The following is an 18545-nucleotide window of genomic DNA, read 5'->3' on the forward strand; positions in this document are numbered from 1 at the left end:
CAGCCCACTCCCTCCGACCTCCCCTTCCAGCCCACTTCTTCCAACAGCTACTCGCCCAACTACTAGGGCTTCCCGTGGCATTTTCCGCCCCATTCAGCGACTGAACCTTCATGTCCAGTCCAACTCTCCAATTTCCCCTCTTCCACGTTCTTATCTTTATGCTCTTCGAGACCCTAACTGGAATGCTGCCATGTGGAACGAATACCTTGCTATGATTAAGACCGGCACTTGGGTACTAGTTCCTCGCCCCAGGAACGCCCATATCATTCGGTCGATGTGGGTCTTCCGTCACAAGTTTCACGCTGATGGCACCTTGCAGCGGTACAAGGCTCGTCTAGTAGTCAATGGCAAGTCTCAACAGGTTGGAGTTGATTGTTTTGAAACGTTTAGTCCGGTTGTTAAACCAGCGACTATACATACTGTGCTCAGTATAGCAACATCACGTTCTTGGGGTATTCGTCAGCTGGACGTTAAAAATGCTTTTCTTCATGGTGACCTAGCTGAAACGGTTTATATGCATCAACCACCGGGTTTTGTTGATTCCGCTCATCCGGATTATGTTTGCCGCCTTCGTCGATCTCTTTATGGACTTAAACAAGCACCTCGGGCATGGTTTCAACGTTTTGCACAATTTATTATTGGTTGCGGTTTTCGTGGAAGTGTTTGTGATTCCTCACTATTTGTTTATCACTCTGGTTCGGAAACTGCATACTTATTACTATATGTGGATGATATTGTTTTAACCGCTTCTACTGATGCCCTTCTAGGTCGTTTCATTGAGTTAATGAAACGTGAATTTGCTATGACTGATCTTGGTGCGTTACACCAATTTCTGGGTATCACTGTGACCCGCTCAGATTCAGGATTGTTTCTGTCACAGTCTTCATATGCACGGGATATTATTGCTCGTGCATCGATGACGAACTGCAACCCAGTCGTTACTCCAGTTGATACACAACCGAAGCTCAGTACTACATTTGGCCCTGCACTCAAGGATCCAACATTATACAGAAGTCTGGCCGGAGCTCTTCAATACCTGACTTTCACCCGCCCCGACATTTCTTATGCCGTGCAGCAGGTTTGCTTATTTATGCATGACCCTAGGGAATCACATATGCAGGCTATTAAACGCATTCTCAGGTATCTTCAGGGCACTCTTGATCACGGTTTATTTCTGTCCGCTTCCACTGTTACTGGTTTGACTGCGTACTCTGATGCTGACTGGGCGGGTTGTCCGGATTCTCGTCGGTCGACCTCTGGCTACTGCATTTTTCTTGGAGTCAACCTGATATCTTGGTCATCCAAACGACAAGCTATTGTATCTCGTTCTAGTGCGGAGGCCGAATACAGAGGAGTTGCCAATGCTGTTGCTGAGACTACTTGGTTACGCAATTTACTTCTCGAGCTTCACATCCCGTTACGACGTGCCACTATTGTCTACTGTGATAACATTAGTGCCATTTACATGACTGGGGATCCTGTCCAGCACCAACGCACTAAACATGTGGAGATTGATATTCATTTTGTACGTGAGCGTGTACGTATCGGTGACATTCATGTCTTGCACATCCCTTCTGACAGTCAATATGCAGATATCTTCACCAAGGGCCTTCCTCGAGTATTGTTTGTTCGTTTCCGTTCTAGTCTTAACGTGTGCTCCTCTCCCGTTACGACTAAGGGGGTGTAATAGACAATATATTATATTTAGAGATGATATATTTAGAGATATTTAGTTACCATAATATTCTGGGAGAATACCAGATTTTCTGTAATACTCAAACTCTATTTATATGAGTTTATGGAATAATAATAATTAAGGATTGATTAACCTCCGACACATGAAGCTAGCAGCAATGTGTTGTTTTTTTTTTTTTTGATGCAAGAAGTTAGCAGCAATGTGGCTAGGCTAGTATGTCAAAAGAGTTTTAGTGGCGTGGAAGCCTAACCCAGATTTACGATTGGGAAGGAAAAGAAAAAAAGCAGGAAAGTGTTACCAAGTCGAATGAATATGTAGGTCGTGATAGGTTGGCGAGAAGGGACATCTCTCACAGTGTGGGGCTCGTCAAACATGCTTACTAACTCGTGTGCCATTGGAACATGCAAGTATATGTATGACGGTTATACTGAGGCCATTGGCGTAAAGGATAAGACTTGCTAAGGTCACTGGCATAGAGGATGAAACTCTAATACTGAGAAATATATCATGCTTGGATGCTCCTGGAAGCTTGCTCAAGTCTTAGAAAATCCAGATACATTCCAGTTTAATTTAGATAGTAATACAGATTTTAGGGAGAAAAAACATATTGGGTATGTTTGAAATTACAGTTCGAATTGCTTTCGTGACTTACTATGGAGGTGCTGATGTGGTCGTTTTTTTGTTGAATCACTCTCTCTAAGCTGTTCATCCCTCTCGATCTCTGAATCCCCCAAAACCTGTTAAACTGGGGCGATGGGAACTCCTTTACACAGTTTTTGCAAAATGAGTTTCCAAGGTTAAAAGAGCTATGACCACAATAATCTTAGCCGACAGAACTAGAATTTACATGTAGAGGCGATATACAATGTTGCCAATCTATTACGAGAAAAGGAAAACTAAATTTCATTTTATTTCTAGTTCCAGGGAGAACAAAAACGACAACAGAGTGAACACTGGAAAACATCAAGATACAGAAGGGCTAGTTTCGTAACTCATCTGTACAAGAATAAGATCAAAACGTCTTGGATGCTAAATTACTTTACATCAAGTTAAATCCTAGTTTTACTCAGGAAACTCTGGTCCGGTCCCTGCCAGCTCACAGATTAGTTAAATTAAACTTACATTTGAAAGGATTCAAGGAGCTTGGCAAATTAGATTACAGCGTTAGACGTCAACGATGACCATCTCATCATCCTCATCATTATTGGAAGCTGCCACTCTAGCCTCAAATCCTCGTTCACCAATCTCAGTCATCATCTCATTTCCTGTACCTAGAGTATGCCCATTATCACAAATACCACGGCCTTCTCCTTCAGTCATCATCCCATTTTCACTGATATCATGTTGTTTGTTTGGCAACACCAGATCCCTCCCCATTGGTGGCCCATGAGTATTTGCATGTTTGCCATCATCTGCTCCCAGCAATATAACAAGAAATCAAATGTAATTTAATGAAAAAAATAAAATTTGTGCTACTCATTAGTCTTGACACTACAAGGGCCGAAGAGAACACAAGAATCCTCAATTGATCAGATATTGAACTGGTGCAATACTTGGGCTATTTATTACTGGGACGGTTGAATCTATTCACCACAATAAAATCAGATCCAAAATAATTCAAATACACATCCACTCTCTTCTTGTAAATTTCTATTTTCATGCTGGACAGCAAATCCACCTACACATTGACCTAGCTCTCTACATATGTTTTTTTTTATCAATAATTATACGTAGAAACCAAATCTGATTACAAGTGCTAGATATATTATGTTACAGATACCACTTGGATAAGCTACTGCTAATGTATTAGAAGAAATCAACATAAATTAATCCTTAGAAATACAGGTACGATTACATTCACATATTGAGCACTTAAATACAATAATCGAACAAAATCATTCAGCCCAGAATTCTCCAAACGCAATTCAGCTAAATGGTTCCAGAAATGTCAGTCTACTGCTCGCTTTTCAAGTGAGGATATTACTACAATAAGACATTGGGTAATTAGAGTAGAGAAAAACTGATAGAAGATCTCTTTCTAGGTGTTGAGTTACCAAGTGCAATACAATGATTCAATTCATTATATTTTCAGCTATTTTTAATTTCAAAAAAAAATATATTAAAAAAACAGAGACTTCTTTTCACCCATCTACACACAACACACCAGCTGGTTGCATAATAAACAGAGTTGGATAAGATCCAGCCTTCAGTTTTCCTCTCCTTTAATTTTTTTTGTTTCATTAATTTTCCTTTTTCTGGGAGAAGCTAGTCTTGTGTTCACTGACTTGTCATGGCCACGATAGAAAGAGTTGGACCTAGAACCAATTGTCAGCATTAAGGAAGAGACCATACACTTTTTTAATTACTTATTATCTGTTGGTATTTACTCCGAGATAACCAACTGGTCCAACTTACACCAAACTCAGCAGTTGTGTTCTTTTTGTTTTCCTATCTATATGACTTGGAGTAAATTTCAACAGCTTTCGTAGTTAAACGTCCAAAGCACGTGCAATGTGTGACACCACTTAGTTACTTATAAAGCAAAGGTAGGCAGTAGCTGTGAAAAAACAGAAGACGCTAAATATAAAATTCTGAAGGATCAGGAAATATAGCTATTACCACTTTCCCCATCAGAAGCATCTGCAATCCTTGCAAGTGTATCAATTAATGTTTTTTCTTGGTTCTGCAATTACAAGCAATAAGATTTAACTTGCCACGTAAAATCAAGTGAAAGAAAAGTAACAATAAAAATTGAAGGTTTGTGCTTACTTTCAGCATCGTCATTGCCTTCTCAATCTCAAGAGGATCGGGGCGACTCAAAAGGAAAACCTTTTCCACCTGCCCATAATAACCAAGAACGGGAAATGCCATAGAACGATTAGCAATGTAAATTTCACGAGTTGCTCTAGGCTTAGACTGCATTCTAATATAGGACAAGTTAAAGGCTCTTCTTCTTTTTCGAAGTCAAAACATGCACAAAATATATTAGATTCATCTAATATATTGAAATGGTAATTACATTTTCACCAATTTCAATCTATGTACAGAAGATATGATGAAATTCTGATACCGCACGATTCTTTTACAATCTCTAGAACAATATTACCTCTGTTTCAAAAATAGGCTTGTTTCATGTATAAAATTTCATACATGAAACAACCCTGTATTTTTGGAATGGATGGAGTATAAAATACTAGAATATAAACAATCTACTGCAAATTAAAGACTGAACACGCCAGCATCATATTAGATTAAATAATGCAGTAATCTTTAAAGTAGTTTTGCTGGCAGTTAGTTAAGATCACCTGAAGAATTAAAAACTGAGAAAGTTTTCTAGGGCATTATGGAAAGTATTGCAGTAATTCTACTCTTTCATTAGTAAAAACTAAATGATCACTATTGAGGATCAGCATCAAAATAGTAAATTCACATACAATATTCAGTTTTACACCTGACTCCCCACCAAAGGGCCTCTACTTATATGTATGTGTGAATATTATATGTTCCCTTCTATGGCCATGCTTGCTATTGATGTAACATACTACCAACGAGAAAGGAAAGGTGCATAGAGAATCCAATGTTGGTAAGGTTGTCACTGTCAGTATCAGACAACAACCACACAGGTAGCTTAGATATTGAGATATTTGAACATTGAAGCCTTGGCTCAACCATACCTCCTTAACTACTGTTTCTGTGAGAATCATCTCAATATCATCCATATTCTTCTTTCCATTTGTATTTTGTAAGGGTAGAAGGTCCTTCTCCGGTTGACTCCTGTCCTCTCTCCCTCTCCCTTCCCATGGCACAACACCATCATGGTCCATGGACTTCTTCATTCCACGACCACCTTTTCGAGATATTCCCATGTTCTCACCCTCCCACCTAATGTCTTCGGGGGAAATCTGCAGTTAAAATAGATAAATTTAAACAGTCATATTAAAACATAACCCAGCTATAAAATAAAGTGAACAGTGTGGAAATGTATAGCAGAGAGAATAATGTAACCAAATATAAGAAATGATTACACAAGAATTCCCTTTGAGGATTCTGTCTGATCATATGTAAAGGGGCCATACATAAGAGAAACCACTAACCCTTGACTTGCACATGGTCCATCAGATACAATTTGGACTTTAAGTTAAGTGTGACTAATCAAACTGGATAAACACCGAGGATGTGAGTCATAAGCCGACAAATAAACTATATATTGCCCGGCAAACAATAATTATCTTGGTGTTATCATGGAAAAAACATTTTTATTTAACAATATACAAAGTAATGAACTGCTTCAAGGAACAGTAAATTGAAGCTTAAGCATTCAATAACAGACTTAATTGAGATGTGATAAAGTGTCTTCTAGATTGTACCGAACATGTAGAATATTTACCTCATTGAGATTAACCCATTCAAATGCCTCATCATTTGTATGCATATCATACACGAGAGCATGTAAGCCCTGCCAAATATTCCAAATAGGTAAGGTGGGTTAAAAACCTGCCAAAGACCAATATCACAAGCACTTCAAAGTCAAACACACCTGTATAGGATCATAATCAGTTATAACAGCTTCATAGAAGTTGTTATCCTCGGGCCACCTTGTCATCACCTTCCGCCCAATGTATGGATCAGAACTTCCAGCTCCCACGCGTCCATTTGTCACAAGTGCACCAGAAAGACCCCGATTAGGACGGAATCCCCTTCCAGCTGGACCAGTTAAAGGATACTGCACAGGCTTAACTAAGGATACACCAGGTAACGGCTGACCCTGTAAAATAAAAAAGAACATAAACCAAACAGATAAACATAATGTTAGTTTACACTTTATATAACACCTATACTACTAATATTTAACTTACTGATTTAGGCTTCTTGCCCCTAGCTCCTACCGCAACACCTCGTTTTCCAGAGGTTAACGTTGGCTGCATCGATGCAGCCAACATGTGTGGATTCAATGATAGAGAAGGCACTGAGTTTGATATCTTTTGCTTCTTGCGGAATGTTGCGACTATTGCATCATGAGTAGGTTGAGCAGTTGTGAGCATACCAGGCTGATGTCCTGCTTTTCTCCATTCCCTTAAGAAGTTCCCCAAAGAATTCCAGTTAAAAAAACAACCAATTGATCGAAAATGCTGATAAAACAATGCCTATCAGAAAGACAACAACAGAGGTCACTTTCACCAGACCTTATCCTGATAACGATGTCATCTGCATTGACCCTTCCTAGAAGTTCCCTGTGTTCTTCATCCGATACTCTCAACTCTCTTCTAAGTTCTGTCATTAAACTTTCTTTTTCCTAAGACATGCAACAGCAAAAAAAAATGATACTCAAATTATATATGAGAAACATTGGCATGTGAACAATGTAAAGAAAGATATATACCCAAGAAATGGCATCAGATTGCACTTTAAAAGCCCTCAGAATTGAGATGTACGCATCTTGCTCAAGATGGTGGATTTGAGCCTCCATGTCGTTATAAAATCTAGGGTGTGGAGCAGAACCAGCTATAGAAGATCTGCCATTGCCAGCCACCCGACCAACTCTTCTACCTCGATTTTGATTATTCGGAGGAAGATCATCCCCAGTGCCTGCAGTCATTATGAAGAAACTGATTTAACTAAGAAGCACAAACATGACATACACAATATGGACCTAAGAATCTAATTTAAATCTGAATGCAGCAAACTTTGTTCAGGATTTACAAGACGAGATAATCACAAATTTTGCATGGATCTGCGATTGATTATGAAGGAACCCATGAGAGATAAATCAGCATACAATCAACCCATATGATCTTCGGTCCTTCATTAAGATACAGAAATATTATACGAAGTCTATGAACAGAGTGGTTGTGAACTCCAGTCTTTCATAAGTTACAAGCTGCTATTCTATTGCTCTTGCACATTGCTGTACTTAACTAGTATCTGGCTTTCTAGAGGATTCTTTCTAACTCTCACATAACTGAAGGTCTCTCCCATAGCCATGTGAACATCCTTATCTATGTCACATTTCTTATTCCCCATCATTCTGTTCCAACCTAGCTAGTTCTATAAATCACCAATTTTAATGAGCCAAGGAAGCAAACACCGGACAATGAACACAGATTTTCTATAAGTTAAAAAACTTTAACTACCTAACTTTTGCAGCCAGTTGCTGTATACATTCTTCTCACGCACCTTCAGTAGCAACCTAGTTCAGCAACCCAAAGCCTCAGATAACAGAAAAGAGCCCAAACCCCAAAAAGTAGTATTCAGCAAGTACAACAGTGAAGGGGAAATTAAAAAGGGGGGAAATTTCTTTATGTTTTCTCTATTTTTTTTTTTTTTTGATGTATGAGATTCCAACTTTAATTTCATGGGAAACGAAGATTTACACTATGGGAAAAGCTTAATCACAAGAATTACTAGCAACACATTTAGTTAACAAACCCTAATTTCTTTTTTCCTCGGTCGAATGCAAAAACCCTATTCACCGTCTAAATTGATCTTACATAAAAGAATTTCTACAGAGAGAATTAGTGAAAAATCTACAAAGACCTAAACCTAAACCCACACCCTATTCCTGGAAAAGAGACGACGGAATCTCATAAGTAACAAAAAATAAATTCATAAAAGACATGAACTTTATAAAGAGCAACTAACCACTGCTGTCGGAGAGACCATAGTCCATAATAGCCAGATTTAAGAATACCTAGAGTATACTGGAAAAGGAAATTCTTCAGCTGAAACCACGATGTAAATCACGAGAGCTTTATCATTTGTTGATATTCTTTCCCAAAATTGATATAATAAATCTTAAATTAGGGTTTCGAGATGAAACCTATTCTTCTTCTTCTGGTGGAAATGAGTAAGTAAGTACTCTGGCACCTCCTATTGAAAAATGAAATTAGGGCTGATAGCCAGCCAAAAGTGAACCGACACAAACAAAGCGAAAGCCAAAACGAAAAGTGAAACGAGATTTAGAAACTCACATTCCTTCATAGAGATGCCCCGGCCGGCGTATTTATATAGAAAGCAATGGGCACACATGCCCCTCGCTCGTGGAACATTATTGAAATATTTACTTTTCTACCCCTCATCCAAGATTTAATTTTCGTATCCTCCTTCCTTAACCCTCATTTAAAATTAGAACAAATAGAAAAAAGGTCCCCTCAGTTTTAAGATCTTTCAAAAATAGTCCTAAAATGGACTATTCCAGTTTTAGGTCCAGTTTCGAGCAAGTCTATTCAAGCTCCAAAGGAGTTTTTACTTTACATTTCACTTCAGAGCATCCCTACGGTTCACGAATTCTTCGACAGTAGATCTAAAATCATTGTCACTATGACAATTTGAGAAAAGACAGGAAGGGGAGTATTCTTCTTAATCTCTTAATGGTTTTTCCTCGTTGATTCTTGATGACTTGATTCTTTCACAAAGAAAAACATTGACAGCTTCCACAACATCCTTCTTTGTAACACCTATAGTTATTGGAGCCATAATTCTATACCTCTTTTTCAAGGAGTTGGAACAAATATATATAAAGGAGAATCATCAAGAAAAGAATTTTGTGAAAATAAGGAAATTGGTATGTTTAAACATTACATATGAGTTCGTTAACTAGTACGACGCAGGCAGCTGCGAGCCGATCAGTTCGTGAACCCTTTTTAACACATTTAAAAAAACAAACTACTTTTATAATTATCCAGTTATACATTAGATGTCTATCCATTTAGAGGAGTAATTCTCACATAAAAATTTATTAAGCTTAAACATCAACTTTATGAGTTAGAGAATTTAAGAGCAACAAAATATATTTTTAACTTGTTAGATAGAAGTTCCCATGGATCATGTTCTCGTATCTTACTTAAGAGTCATATAGGACGGAAAACTCTAACTAATAACACAAAATAAGTTGATGCCAACATCATGTCATTATATGTTTGGACTCACTATTTGTGATGTGGTAGCACCTAGTCACCCTTGATTAACTTTGAGGTGCGAAGAAGACAATGATAGCTAGTATAAGTCAAGTTACATATAGTCGGTTAGGTGACTAGTATTAAAGTAGTTTAATTTATTGGAGCAAGGCTCAACAAATAAATATAAACTTTTTCCTGTCTTCCCTTCTTAAGAAGAATATGATCTATACAATAATGGATTCCGTAAAAGCAAATAGAAGAACATAAAAGATTGTACAAACGTACTTGAGCGACCTTAGCATCAAAAATATTGTTTTCATGATTTTTTTTTGTGCAAACCTCATATAATTAACTCAATACTACACATTACTACACGTAAGTAATATTGGGCTGAGTTTGTCTACACATTACTATACTTATGTAATATTGGGGGTGAGTTTGTGACTTACCACAAGTGTCCTTAGGTGACACAACAAGGTCGTTTGTATTTCATGATGATCAGGTTTTTTACCTTTCATGTTCTTCCTTTAGAATCTCTGACAATTCTCTTGAACTTGTTTGTTACTTCCACATAAGGAACAATGTTTAAAGAGGCTTTCTCCTTGAGGTTCAGCTCCTTTACTAGCACCAAGATTTTTATCGTCATCCTGATTAGATCCTTTAAGGATAAAGGTATTATATTTAGTGTAAGAGGTGTTACATACCATTAAACCCGACAACATTGGTATTTCCAAAGGATTTTTGACCAAAAAGCATGGTCAAAATCTTAACAGAACTTTCTGAGAGCCTTAATTTGTAGATCATTCTTCAGGGTATCGATCTCTTTTTCCTCCAGATATAGGGTTCTAGTGAAATTCTCATTGAGCTTGTCAAACTCTTGATTTTTCACGTGAAGAGAAACTTCAGATTTGTCCAAATTTTTCTTCAGTTTAAGATTTTCTCGATGAAATTCTTCACTTTTGTGCATGAATTCAGGAATCTCCTTGTCTGATTCAACGTTTGAATCAAGATTAGGATCTACAGATATTTTTGTTGTGAGAGCTGAATTTTATGTATAGTCTTCAAGAACATGTTCATCAGGCATATCATCAAGGGAAACAATAAGAGCATTATTTCCTTGATAATAGTCCTTGCTAGGACATTCTTTTTTCACGTGTCCAAAGCTAGGACATTTAAAGCACAAAAGGAGATTCCTATCCTGATAAAAGATTTTGTCTTCCTTAAATTGAGATTTGTGAGTTCCTTGAAATTTTGTGTGATCATAAACAAGGTAGTGGCGTATATTTCGTCATGATCGTCACAGGATTCATCAGCCCTCGAGGACCCAACCATTGAAGGAGGTGGACTAGGTTAGGTGATGGTTTCTATAGCAGAAGCTTTTTATTTAGTCGTGTGTTGTTCATTATCAAATATCTTTAAATTTCCGACGAGGTTTTTTATGGAAAAAGTTGAAAGATCGTTTTTATTCCGTGATGCCATGTTTCTTAGGCTCATATCGAGCCGACAAAGATCTCGTAATTTTTATCGCAATATCCTTTTTGGAAATAATCATACCTAACACATGAGAGGCATTCACTATTTCAGATAACTAATAATTAAATTTCTCAAACATATGTTCGTCAGCCATACAAAGGTTTTTCCAGTCAGAAGTTAGCTTTTGAAGTCTTGCTTCATTTTATGAGCTACTAGGGTATCACCCATGCCTTCATCCTGGGATCAACATCTTGTGCGCCTTCGACGCGTGGGACTTTAGGTATTGGTCGCGCTTTTGGCTCGTGGGATTTTCTAGAAATCATGTTGTGTGAGTAATGATGGGAATGCTTCTATAGAAGTGGTGCAGAAAATCAAGAAGTTATTCCAAAGATGAGGACGTTGCTACAAGAGTAGTGCAACCACGAAGTTATTCCAAAGATAGGGACGCTACTATAAGATTCGTGCAGCAAACCAAGGGGTTATTCCTTTATGGAAAACATAAGATTGTCAATATCCCGCCTATTACATTGTCGTAATTTCATTTTTTTTTCATTTATAGTTTGTGATTTCATATCTCATGTGTGGTTCACAATGTCAGTCATGAGAATCAATTTTATGGCATATATAGAGAAAAAATAGTCGTTATCTAGATTCGACAAAAATGAAGAAAAAATAGAGACATAAATTTCCATTAGAGCAACAACTGTTAAAAAGATGAAGGAGGTTGAATAAGAATTAACCAAATTTATAAGTCGAACTACTGATCTATGGAGCACAAAGGTTCAATGTTGCAAAGTTCTAAGCAAATTGCGAATTTCCCATTTTGGTACCAGAATGGATACCAAACATTGAATTCAAAGCAACAACGTAAAATTAGCATACTGCATTTTTAACAATTCTTAATCAAGTTAACAAAATAAAGTTTCAAGGTAGTATATATCTCCCCTCTTGCTATCACAGTAGCCATTGATATAAGAAAACTAAGTGATCGACGGTTGAAAAAGTAAATGTTTCCATTACATTAAAGCACAAAAAAAACTTAGAGAAGGTCAGGCTTCTCAAGTAAATCACGTTATTTCCACTGGTCATGGCATTTGTATGCATATAACTTCATTGCCATGGCTACCAAACACATTCTTAAATGTCATCTTTGTTCGTTGACACTTTTGGTATATGTAGTTATGAATATATTTTAGGACACCTAAATCCATATCCGTGTCTTGAAACACAAAACAAAAAAGTTAATAGAGGAGAGAAAGAACAACAAAAACATAAAATTCCTAAACATCGAACACTAAAATCATTTACTTCACAGTCAAGTTCAAGCAATACTTAACAGAAAGCAAGGTTGCACGTAGTTTTTTGACACACAAAAAAATAGATAGAAACTTCAAAAAAAATAACTTAAGTATAGTAAAATCCGAAAAACATTGAACTGCAAAATCCGAAAAACCCATTTCTAAAGGTTTAAACAATCAAACCTTGATCTTCTCAGGTCTCTGGTTTTCTTCCGAACACTAGTGGTAGTATTTACTGTCAAAACAATTTAGGAAGGAAATAATAATTTAACTAATCAACTCATTAATATTTTACACAACATTGAATCGAAAACGGATGTATAAGAACAAAGTATTTCGAAAGTATTTTTTGTAATATAATTATTGGGTATGGACATATGTATACTGTGGTGGTTTAGGTAGGTAAACGTAAGTCTATTGTCCGTTTGACTGCAAATGAGGTAAATAAAAATCAATGACACTGCAATCAAAAATATAAAAATATTTAAAAGAAAATTAAGTAGATAAGCAAGATTTCTTACGTTGATTGTTGCAAGAGAGGAAACTGTGAATGAAGAGACTTGAATGTGGAGGAAATGAAGTGTTTGGAATATATAAGAAATCACTGGGTAAATTAAGTAAGTTAGGAGTTGGTTTCCTCTTTTTACGGTAAACTGAACATAGAATCGTGGGTAACCTTAATTGATTGACAAAGGATGAACGACCAAAAATGATAGTCAAAAGCGGAAGCCTGGGTGATCTATCTATTTTGGGATGTTGGATTAAATGGAGAGTTCCCTAGCTTTAAGATATACCTTCAGAAATCCGTGGGAATTCCCCAAACATAAAAGATCATCCTACCACCTGAATTGGTCGAATTGAGTCTGCGAAAGGGATAAAGTGTAATGTAAAAGTTAAAAAAATCTAATAAGTTTATATTTATTTCATAATAAACGCTTCATGTTTTTCTATGTAAAATCGCATGTGGTGAAAAAATCTTGAACAAAAATACAACTCAAACAACTGTGTTCTTCTCTGCAAAATCGCAACAAAAATCGAATGGATTAATAAAAAGGGAAATAAAAGAGAAACTTAAACATAAATAACAACAACAACAACAACAAATTGAAGGGAACGGAAAAACCTTACAACGATAAGGAGAGAAGAAAGGGAACTACAAAAAATGAGAGGCAGTCGTTAATGGAGGAGGAGAACTATCAGAGAGAAAGGGATATTTTTGAAACAATTTTGATGATCGAAGGCATCCCTTAGCGGGAGAGTGATACAGTCTTACATAAATCAATTTGTCGAAGAGATTAGGCAGTTTAGGTCGTTTTTAAAACAATCAGTGTAAGAGACATCTTGTGAAAATATGAGAAAAAAGGGGGTTCTGACACGTATTTAAAATTTTGGATTTGAGGCGGTTTTAAGCTTTCATCAATATCTGACTACGTAGATGTAATTTTTGAGTTAATGGCTTTTCATTCGTTGGATTTCACTTTTCCAGATCAAAAACGGAGGTCCAGACATGTCCCAAAGACAACGGACGGTGGATGGGCCAAAAAATCCAATCTTCTATAGTTTATTGATTCCCTTCAAATAAGGTTTCGAAGATATCCCAAGCTTCTTTCGAGGCAGTGCACGTAAACACATAATGTTGAGGATCTTGTCTCATTGCATGGATGATAGCATTCAATCCATCATAATTATTCTTTGAAGCACATATTTCAGTCGCGGTATATTCAGATATGTCCTTAGTAACACTTCTATTATTTTCAGAGCCTATCGGCGAATTATATCCCTTAACTACTCGACCCAGGTTTGGAAGTCACGAGCTTGTAAAAATAAACACATTGTTATTTTATGCCATAAGTAATTTGTGTCATCAAAGGCTGGTGGTATGTTAATAGATATTGAACTCTTGTCCATAGATTTAGATCGTCATCAACACGTACTTGTTAGGTGTAACGGTGTTTGCCTATTCTAATACCAATTGAAGAGAAGATTGTACCAGGTGCACCACCAACTTTTTCATTCGGAAACATGTATGGACAAAAACTAATACAATCACAAGTAAGTCAAAGCAAAGACCCTTGAATAAGATTGTATATAGAGTTTATCTCATTTCTCTTCCACAATAAACATGTTTAGTCTAAAGGTCCTCTAACCCGATTGTGCAGAAGAGTTCTTGGACGATCTCAAAAATCAATATCTAATGTCAATCTAGTTGTGTATGAATTCTAATAAATATGAAAATTGCAATCTATATTTTGAGATGTGAATTAAACAAGAACAAGTCTTGTCTTTTATATTTATTAAAAAGGATTTAAACTCTCTATATTGATTACATATTCATTGACTACCCACATCCAGGTTTGGAACTCACGAGTTTGCAAGAAGGAACCGTTGTTATTTTCCACCATAAGTAATTTGTGCCATCGAAGGTTGTTGGTTCTTTAATAGAGATTCAACTCTTGTTAATAGATTCAGATCTCCACAAATACAAACTTGTTAGGTCTAACGGTGCTTGCCTGCTCTGATAAGACTTGTTATCTTAAAAAAGTTATACTCAAGATCAATCAAGTCGTATCCATTTTTAACAAATAAGAAACATGCAATCTATTATTCAAAATACTAATTCAACAAGAACATGAGTACAACCATGTTTTTCGTCTGAAGGAGTTTTCAAAGACTCTGACAGTCAGAGCATACACCTGGTACAATAACATAACACCAGGAAGCATCGCCAATTGGGGAGAAATAATTAATGCTTTATACAAAAAGTATTTCTTTGTTTTAGAACAAGTTACCCTCTCTGACCTGGGAAGAATGTTTCAGAGTAACAATGAACATCCCAATGATTATATGAAAAGGTTAAGAGTTCAGTCTTTGGATTGTCATGATCCATATGTCACAGAGCAATAACTTGTAGACTTGTGCATAAATTGAATGATCCCGGTCTACGGAGCCTTATTAGAAAATCTCTGATTCCATACTTTATCAGAACTTCATGATGCATCCAAACGATCAACAACTACTGCACCTGCTTTACTGGAAAGAGCAAAGACTACAAAAGTCGAGGAACCTCGTAAAACTCGCGGCAGCCGATGCCTGGTCAACAAACAATACAATATCCAACCTTTCCCAAATGTTGTTGCTGAAGGAAGTAAAAGGAAAGCTGCTAAACAACAACACAAACATGCAACTCCAATATCCCAGGCTCTTCCGAAGATGCAAAGGAAGGATAATCAAACCCGATATGCACAAATGTCGACTCAACGTCAATAAAATGACCAGACGTACCCAGGCTTCCCTCTTCCCATTGAAGAAGTGATCCATTTGCTAGAAGTCTGGATCCAAGATGGTGCAATCAAATTGTCATACATCTGGAAAGAGATGACTGGAGAAGAAATGGAAAATCCTCGGTATTGTCGCTTTCATAGGTCTGTCAATCATCCAACAAGTGATTGCAAGGTTTTGAAGCGCATCTTCAATTAAAAGGTTGAGTCAGGAGAGCTCGATCTGGGGAATAAATGAGTACACATGGACTCTCTCCCAATCATGACATTTACTCTCTCTGAACATCCCTTCAATGAAGCAATTCAATCTTTGGTGGAACACATATGTGAATTTCTCTATTTGTCAAAGGTACAAATGAAATATATGTTCACAGCTCTGAATCACATCGTGTCAGGAATACGTCTATCCATCTCGGAAATACTTCCTGATCAGAAACCGGTTCAATCTCCAATAAAGCTTGTGCCGGTGTTGATGGTGGTTTTTAGTTCAGGGCTAAAACTGTAAAGCCCTATATTTATGTGCCTTTGTTCTGCAAAGAAATAAAGCCATTTAAAGCGGATGAGCACCTACGTCTGTCTGCTTACATATGTACTGAGTAATTCAGTATATTTATATTCGAAATTTAATTAGAATAATGTTGGTTCTAAAAATCTCAAGTATTCTGTAAATTTTGTTGAGCTCCTACTCGCATTATTCACTAATGCAGGGCATGCTGAGTATCTATCATATGTTGTGTTCCCAGCTGAACTCTTAACACTGACATGATATGACAAGTTCATTCTCAGCTGAGTAGCATGAATTTCTCGAAGTGTCGGAATTAAGATGCGCATGAAGGTACTCAATCAGAGGCGTGCAAGTAGCGTCTGTGGGACCAAAGATGCGCTGCTCTCCAAGATAAAAATTAGTGATTTTGTATTATCATGCAAAATTCACCAAAATTGATTTAATTTATGTCAATTCAAAATTTTGACCTAATTTTGTCGATTTACAAAAATTAGGTTTTTGTCCTAAAACGCGAACCTACATGGTATCTCGATCCCTATTGGTTGAAACTAAACCTAGGCAAGCTAGGAAATTGGTCCATCATGGATCTAGTAGGAGCAAAATCCTACCAAAATTTGGAAAATAGGAAGAGGGAAAAACCGTGACTAAATTGGATAGTAGCAAAAGGGGGCGCGGCCGTGCCACTTGGCCGGTCGGTTTGCCCTATATGGCGTCTTCCATCACCGACCGGCCTCACCCCATATTGTTGTCTGTCGGCCTCTCTTTCCCATCGACCAATCAAATATTTTTAAAGTTTTAAGCTCCGCTTTTAATTAAAGATGGAAGTAGGCTGGTCGACGCGTTTAATTTCTTAAGAAAATAGATCTTGTCCGCTCAAGTTAGTCGCAAACTAATCACCACCACACGACTTGGCAAGCTCCATTAGCTAACCCTAGCTCTTTCAAACTTGGTAAACAAAGTTCCGTTATGATAACCGGACGTCCACCTATTACCTCGACCAATCATATCACTTATAGACTACCTGCTTCTACTCCAAATTGTTATCCAAAGTAGGCTAGTCGAGCTACTTCTTATATATATGAAAACTAATCTAAACTGCCCAAGTCAGTCGCAGAACGATCAAGACCACAACAAGCTTGTGCCCTATTAATATGACCGAGCAAGCTCCATGACATTCACCTACGGGTCCTCTACTATTTCATCCAATCAGGTCATTCCTAGCTTACCTACTTCGGTCTGAATCATCGCCCAAAGTGGGTCAGTCACGCGGCTTGAAAGGGTCTTAATTAGGTCAATGACAGTCCATGGCAGTCTTAAAACGATCTTAGCCGGCCGACTTAGCCGGCCAAATTGACCGGCTTAGATCCAATTTGGGGCGACCAATGAGGTGTTGTAATGATTACTGGTCACCCCTCTCCTATCAGGACCGATCAACCCGTTCCCAACCAACTCGAACAACTCCTGGAATCTACTCAAAGACATCCAATCACGCCCCTTTTTAAGACCGTGAAGTCCGCGACTGACTCGAGCAGGCTCTATACTACGATGCTTTGCATGCATCGATTATTTTTGAGCTGCTTGCTTAAAAGCGATGTGTTACATGCATTGATTACAAACGATATTTTACGAATATCGATTTTATAAATAATTTAATTATTTATTTAACCTAAAAGCATCGTATGCTATTTTTTGAGCGCTGACTCACGGCAAGCCTCATTCATACGACTTGACTTGTCACTTAGGACCACCTTCCGCCAAGCTTGCGCGTGATTAGTCAAAATAGTTAGGTTTTGCGAGCAAGACCCACTCAGCAACTACCATGTAGGACTTGTTCCATTCTTCATGTAACTTGCTCCATATTTTCTACAAAAAATACTCGAGACATCAAACATGTCACAAACTAGGGGATGTTTATCAGGGTATTGGTCTGGCGGTTTACAACGTGCGGCGTGCAATACACCCATTGTGAGAAAGTGTCAAGAAAGGCGGACAGTTGACCGCAGTAGATAAGTAGTGGATGTAAAACCGACCAGTCTTCCCTTCACAATAGGGATATGGTTCTCACCATTTTTACACGATCCCCACTTCTCCATCACTCAACTACTTCCACTTCCGACGAGATCAGGGTGTTTATTATGACTTACTATAAATAGATTTTATTTACTGAACAACGACAATAATCATTAACGCAAGTATCCAGAGAATACAGAGAATTGGCAGCTTATCATCTTTTGCAACAAGTTCCATTTTCTGACATAAGTTATAAACAACCACATCTTACAGAGTCTATCTCTCTGATCTCAACACCTTCTCTGCTTTCCTCCCTAAGATCAACCATTTTCCTTCATTTTGTGACTGAAACAAGACTGGAATAGCCATTTCTTGGTTTAGGCCAGAATT

The 18545-nt window shown here is 37.4% G+C and overlaps 1 protein-coding gene and 1 long non-coding RNA gene across 8 annotated transcripts; both read right to left on the reverse strand.

The window, feature by feature from the left end:
* Positions 1-2575: 2575 nt before the first annotated feature.
* LOC113309238 (protein EMSY-LIKE 3-like) lies at positions 2576-8664 on the reverse strand. 7 transcript variants are annotated; one of them, XM_026557683.1, is made up of 11 exons: positions 8514-8664; positions 8385-8415; positions 7077-7282; positions 6880-6989; positions 6553-6769; positions 6234-6461; positions 6084-6152; positions 5371-5598; positions 4466-4534; positions 4316-4379; positions 2576-3108 (listed from the first exon to the last, which is right to left on the reverse strand). In XM_026557683.1, the coding sequence occupies exons 3-11, from the start codon at positions 7161-7163 to the stop codon at positions 2861-2863; spliced, it is 1320 nt and encodes a 439-aa protein (XP_026413468.1). In that variant the 5' UTR covers positions 7164-7282; positions 8385-8415; positions 8514-8664; the 3' UTR covers positions 2576-2860. The 7 variants fall into 7 exon arrangements, with proteins under 7 accessions (XP_026413468.1, XP_026413442.1, XP_026413454.1 ...); XM_026557657.1 differs by having other exon boundaries at positions 8336-8415; XM_026557669.1 differs by adding an exon at positions 7828-7883 and having other exon boundaries at positions 8336-8664.
* A 3253-nt stretch (positions 8665-11917) lies between these two features.
* LOC113334398 lies at positions 11918-12916 on the reverse strand. The gene is made up of 2 exons (XR_003352766.1): positions 12884-12916; positions 11918-12791 (listed from the first exon to the last, which is right to left on the reverse strand). It is a non-coding gene; the product is annotated as an uncharacterized LOC113334398 (long non-coding RNA).
* Positions 12917-18545: the final 5629 nt, after the last annotated feature.

The sequence above is a fragment of the Papaver somniferum genome, chromosome 1 (assembly GCF_003573695.1).
Source record: "Papaver somniferum cultivar HN1 chromosome 1, ASM357369v1, whole genome shotgun sequence".
Taxonomy (NCBI): domain Eukaryota; kingdom Viridiplantae; phylum Streptophyta; class Magnoliopsida; order Ranunculales; family Papaveraceae; genus Papaver; species Papaver somniferum.

Coding starts and splice junctions, on each gene's coding strand:
- LOC113309238 (XM_026557657.1), bottom strand. CDS start 8,363: ATGGACTATGGTCTCTCCGACAGCAGTG. Junction 6,462..6,552: donor GGGGCAAGAAGCCTAAATCA/GTAAGTTAAATA, acceptor TTTATTTTACAG/GGTCAGCCGTTACCTGGTGT. Junction 4,535..5,370: donor CAGAAACAGTAGTTAAGGAG/GTATGGTTGAGC, acceptor TATTATGGGCAG/GTGGAAAAGGTTTTCCTTTT.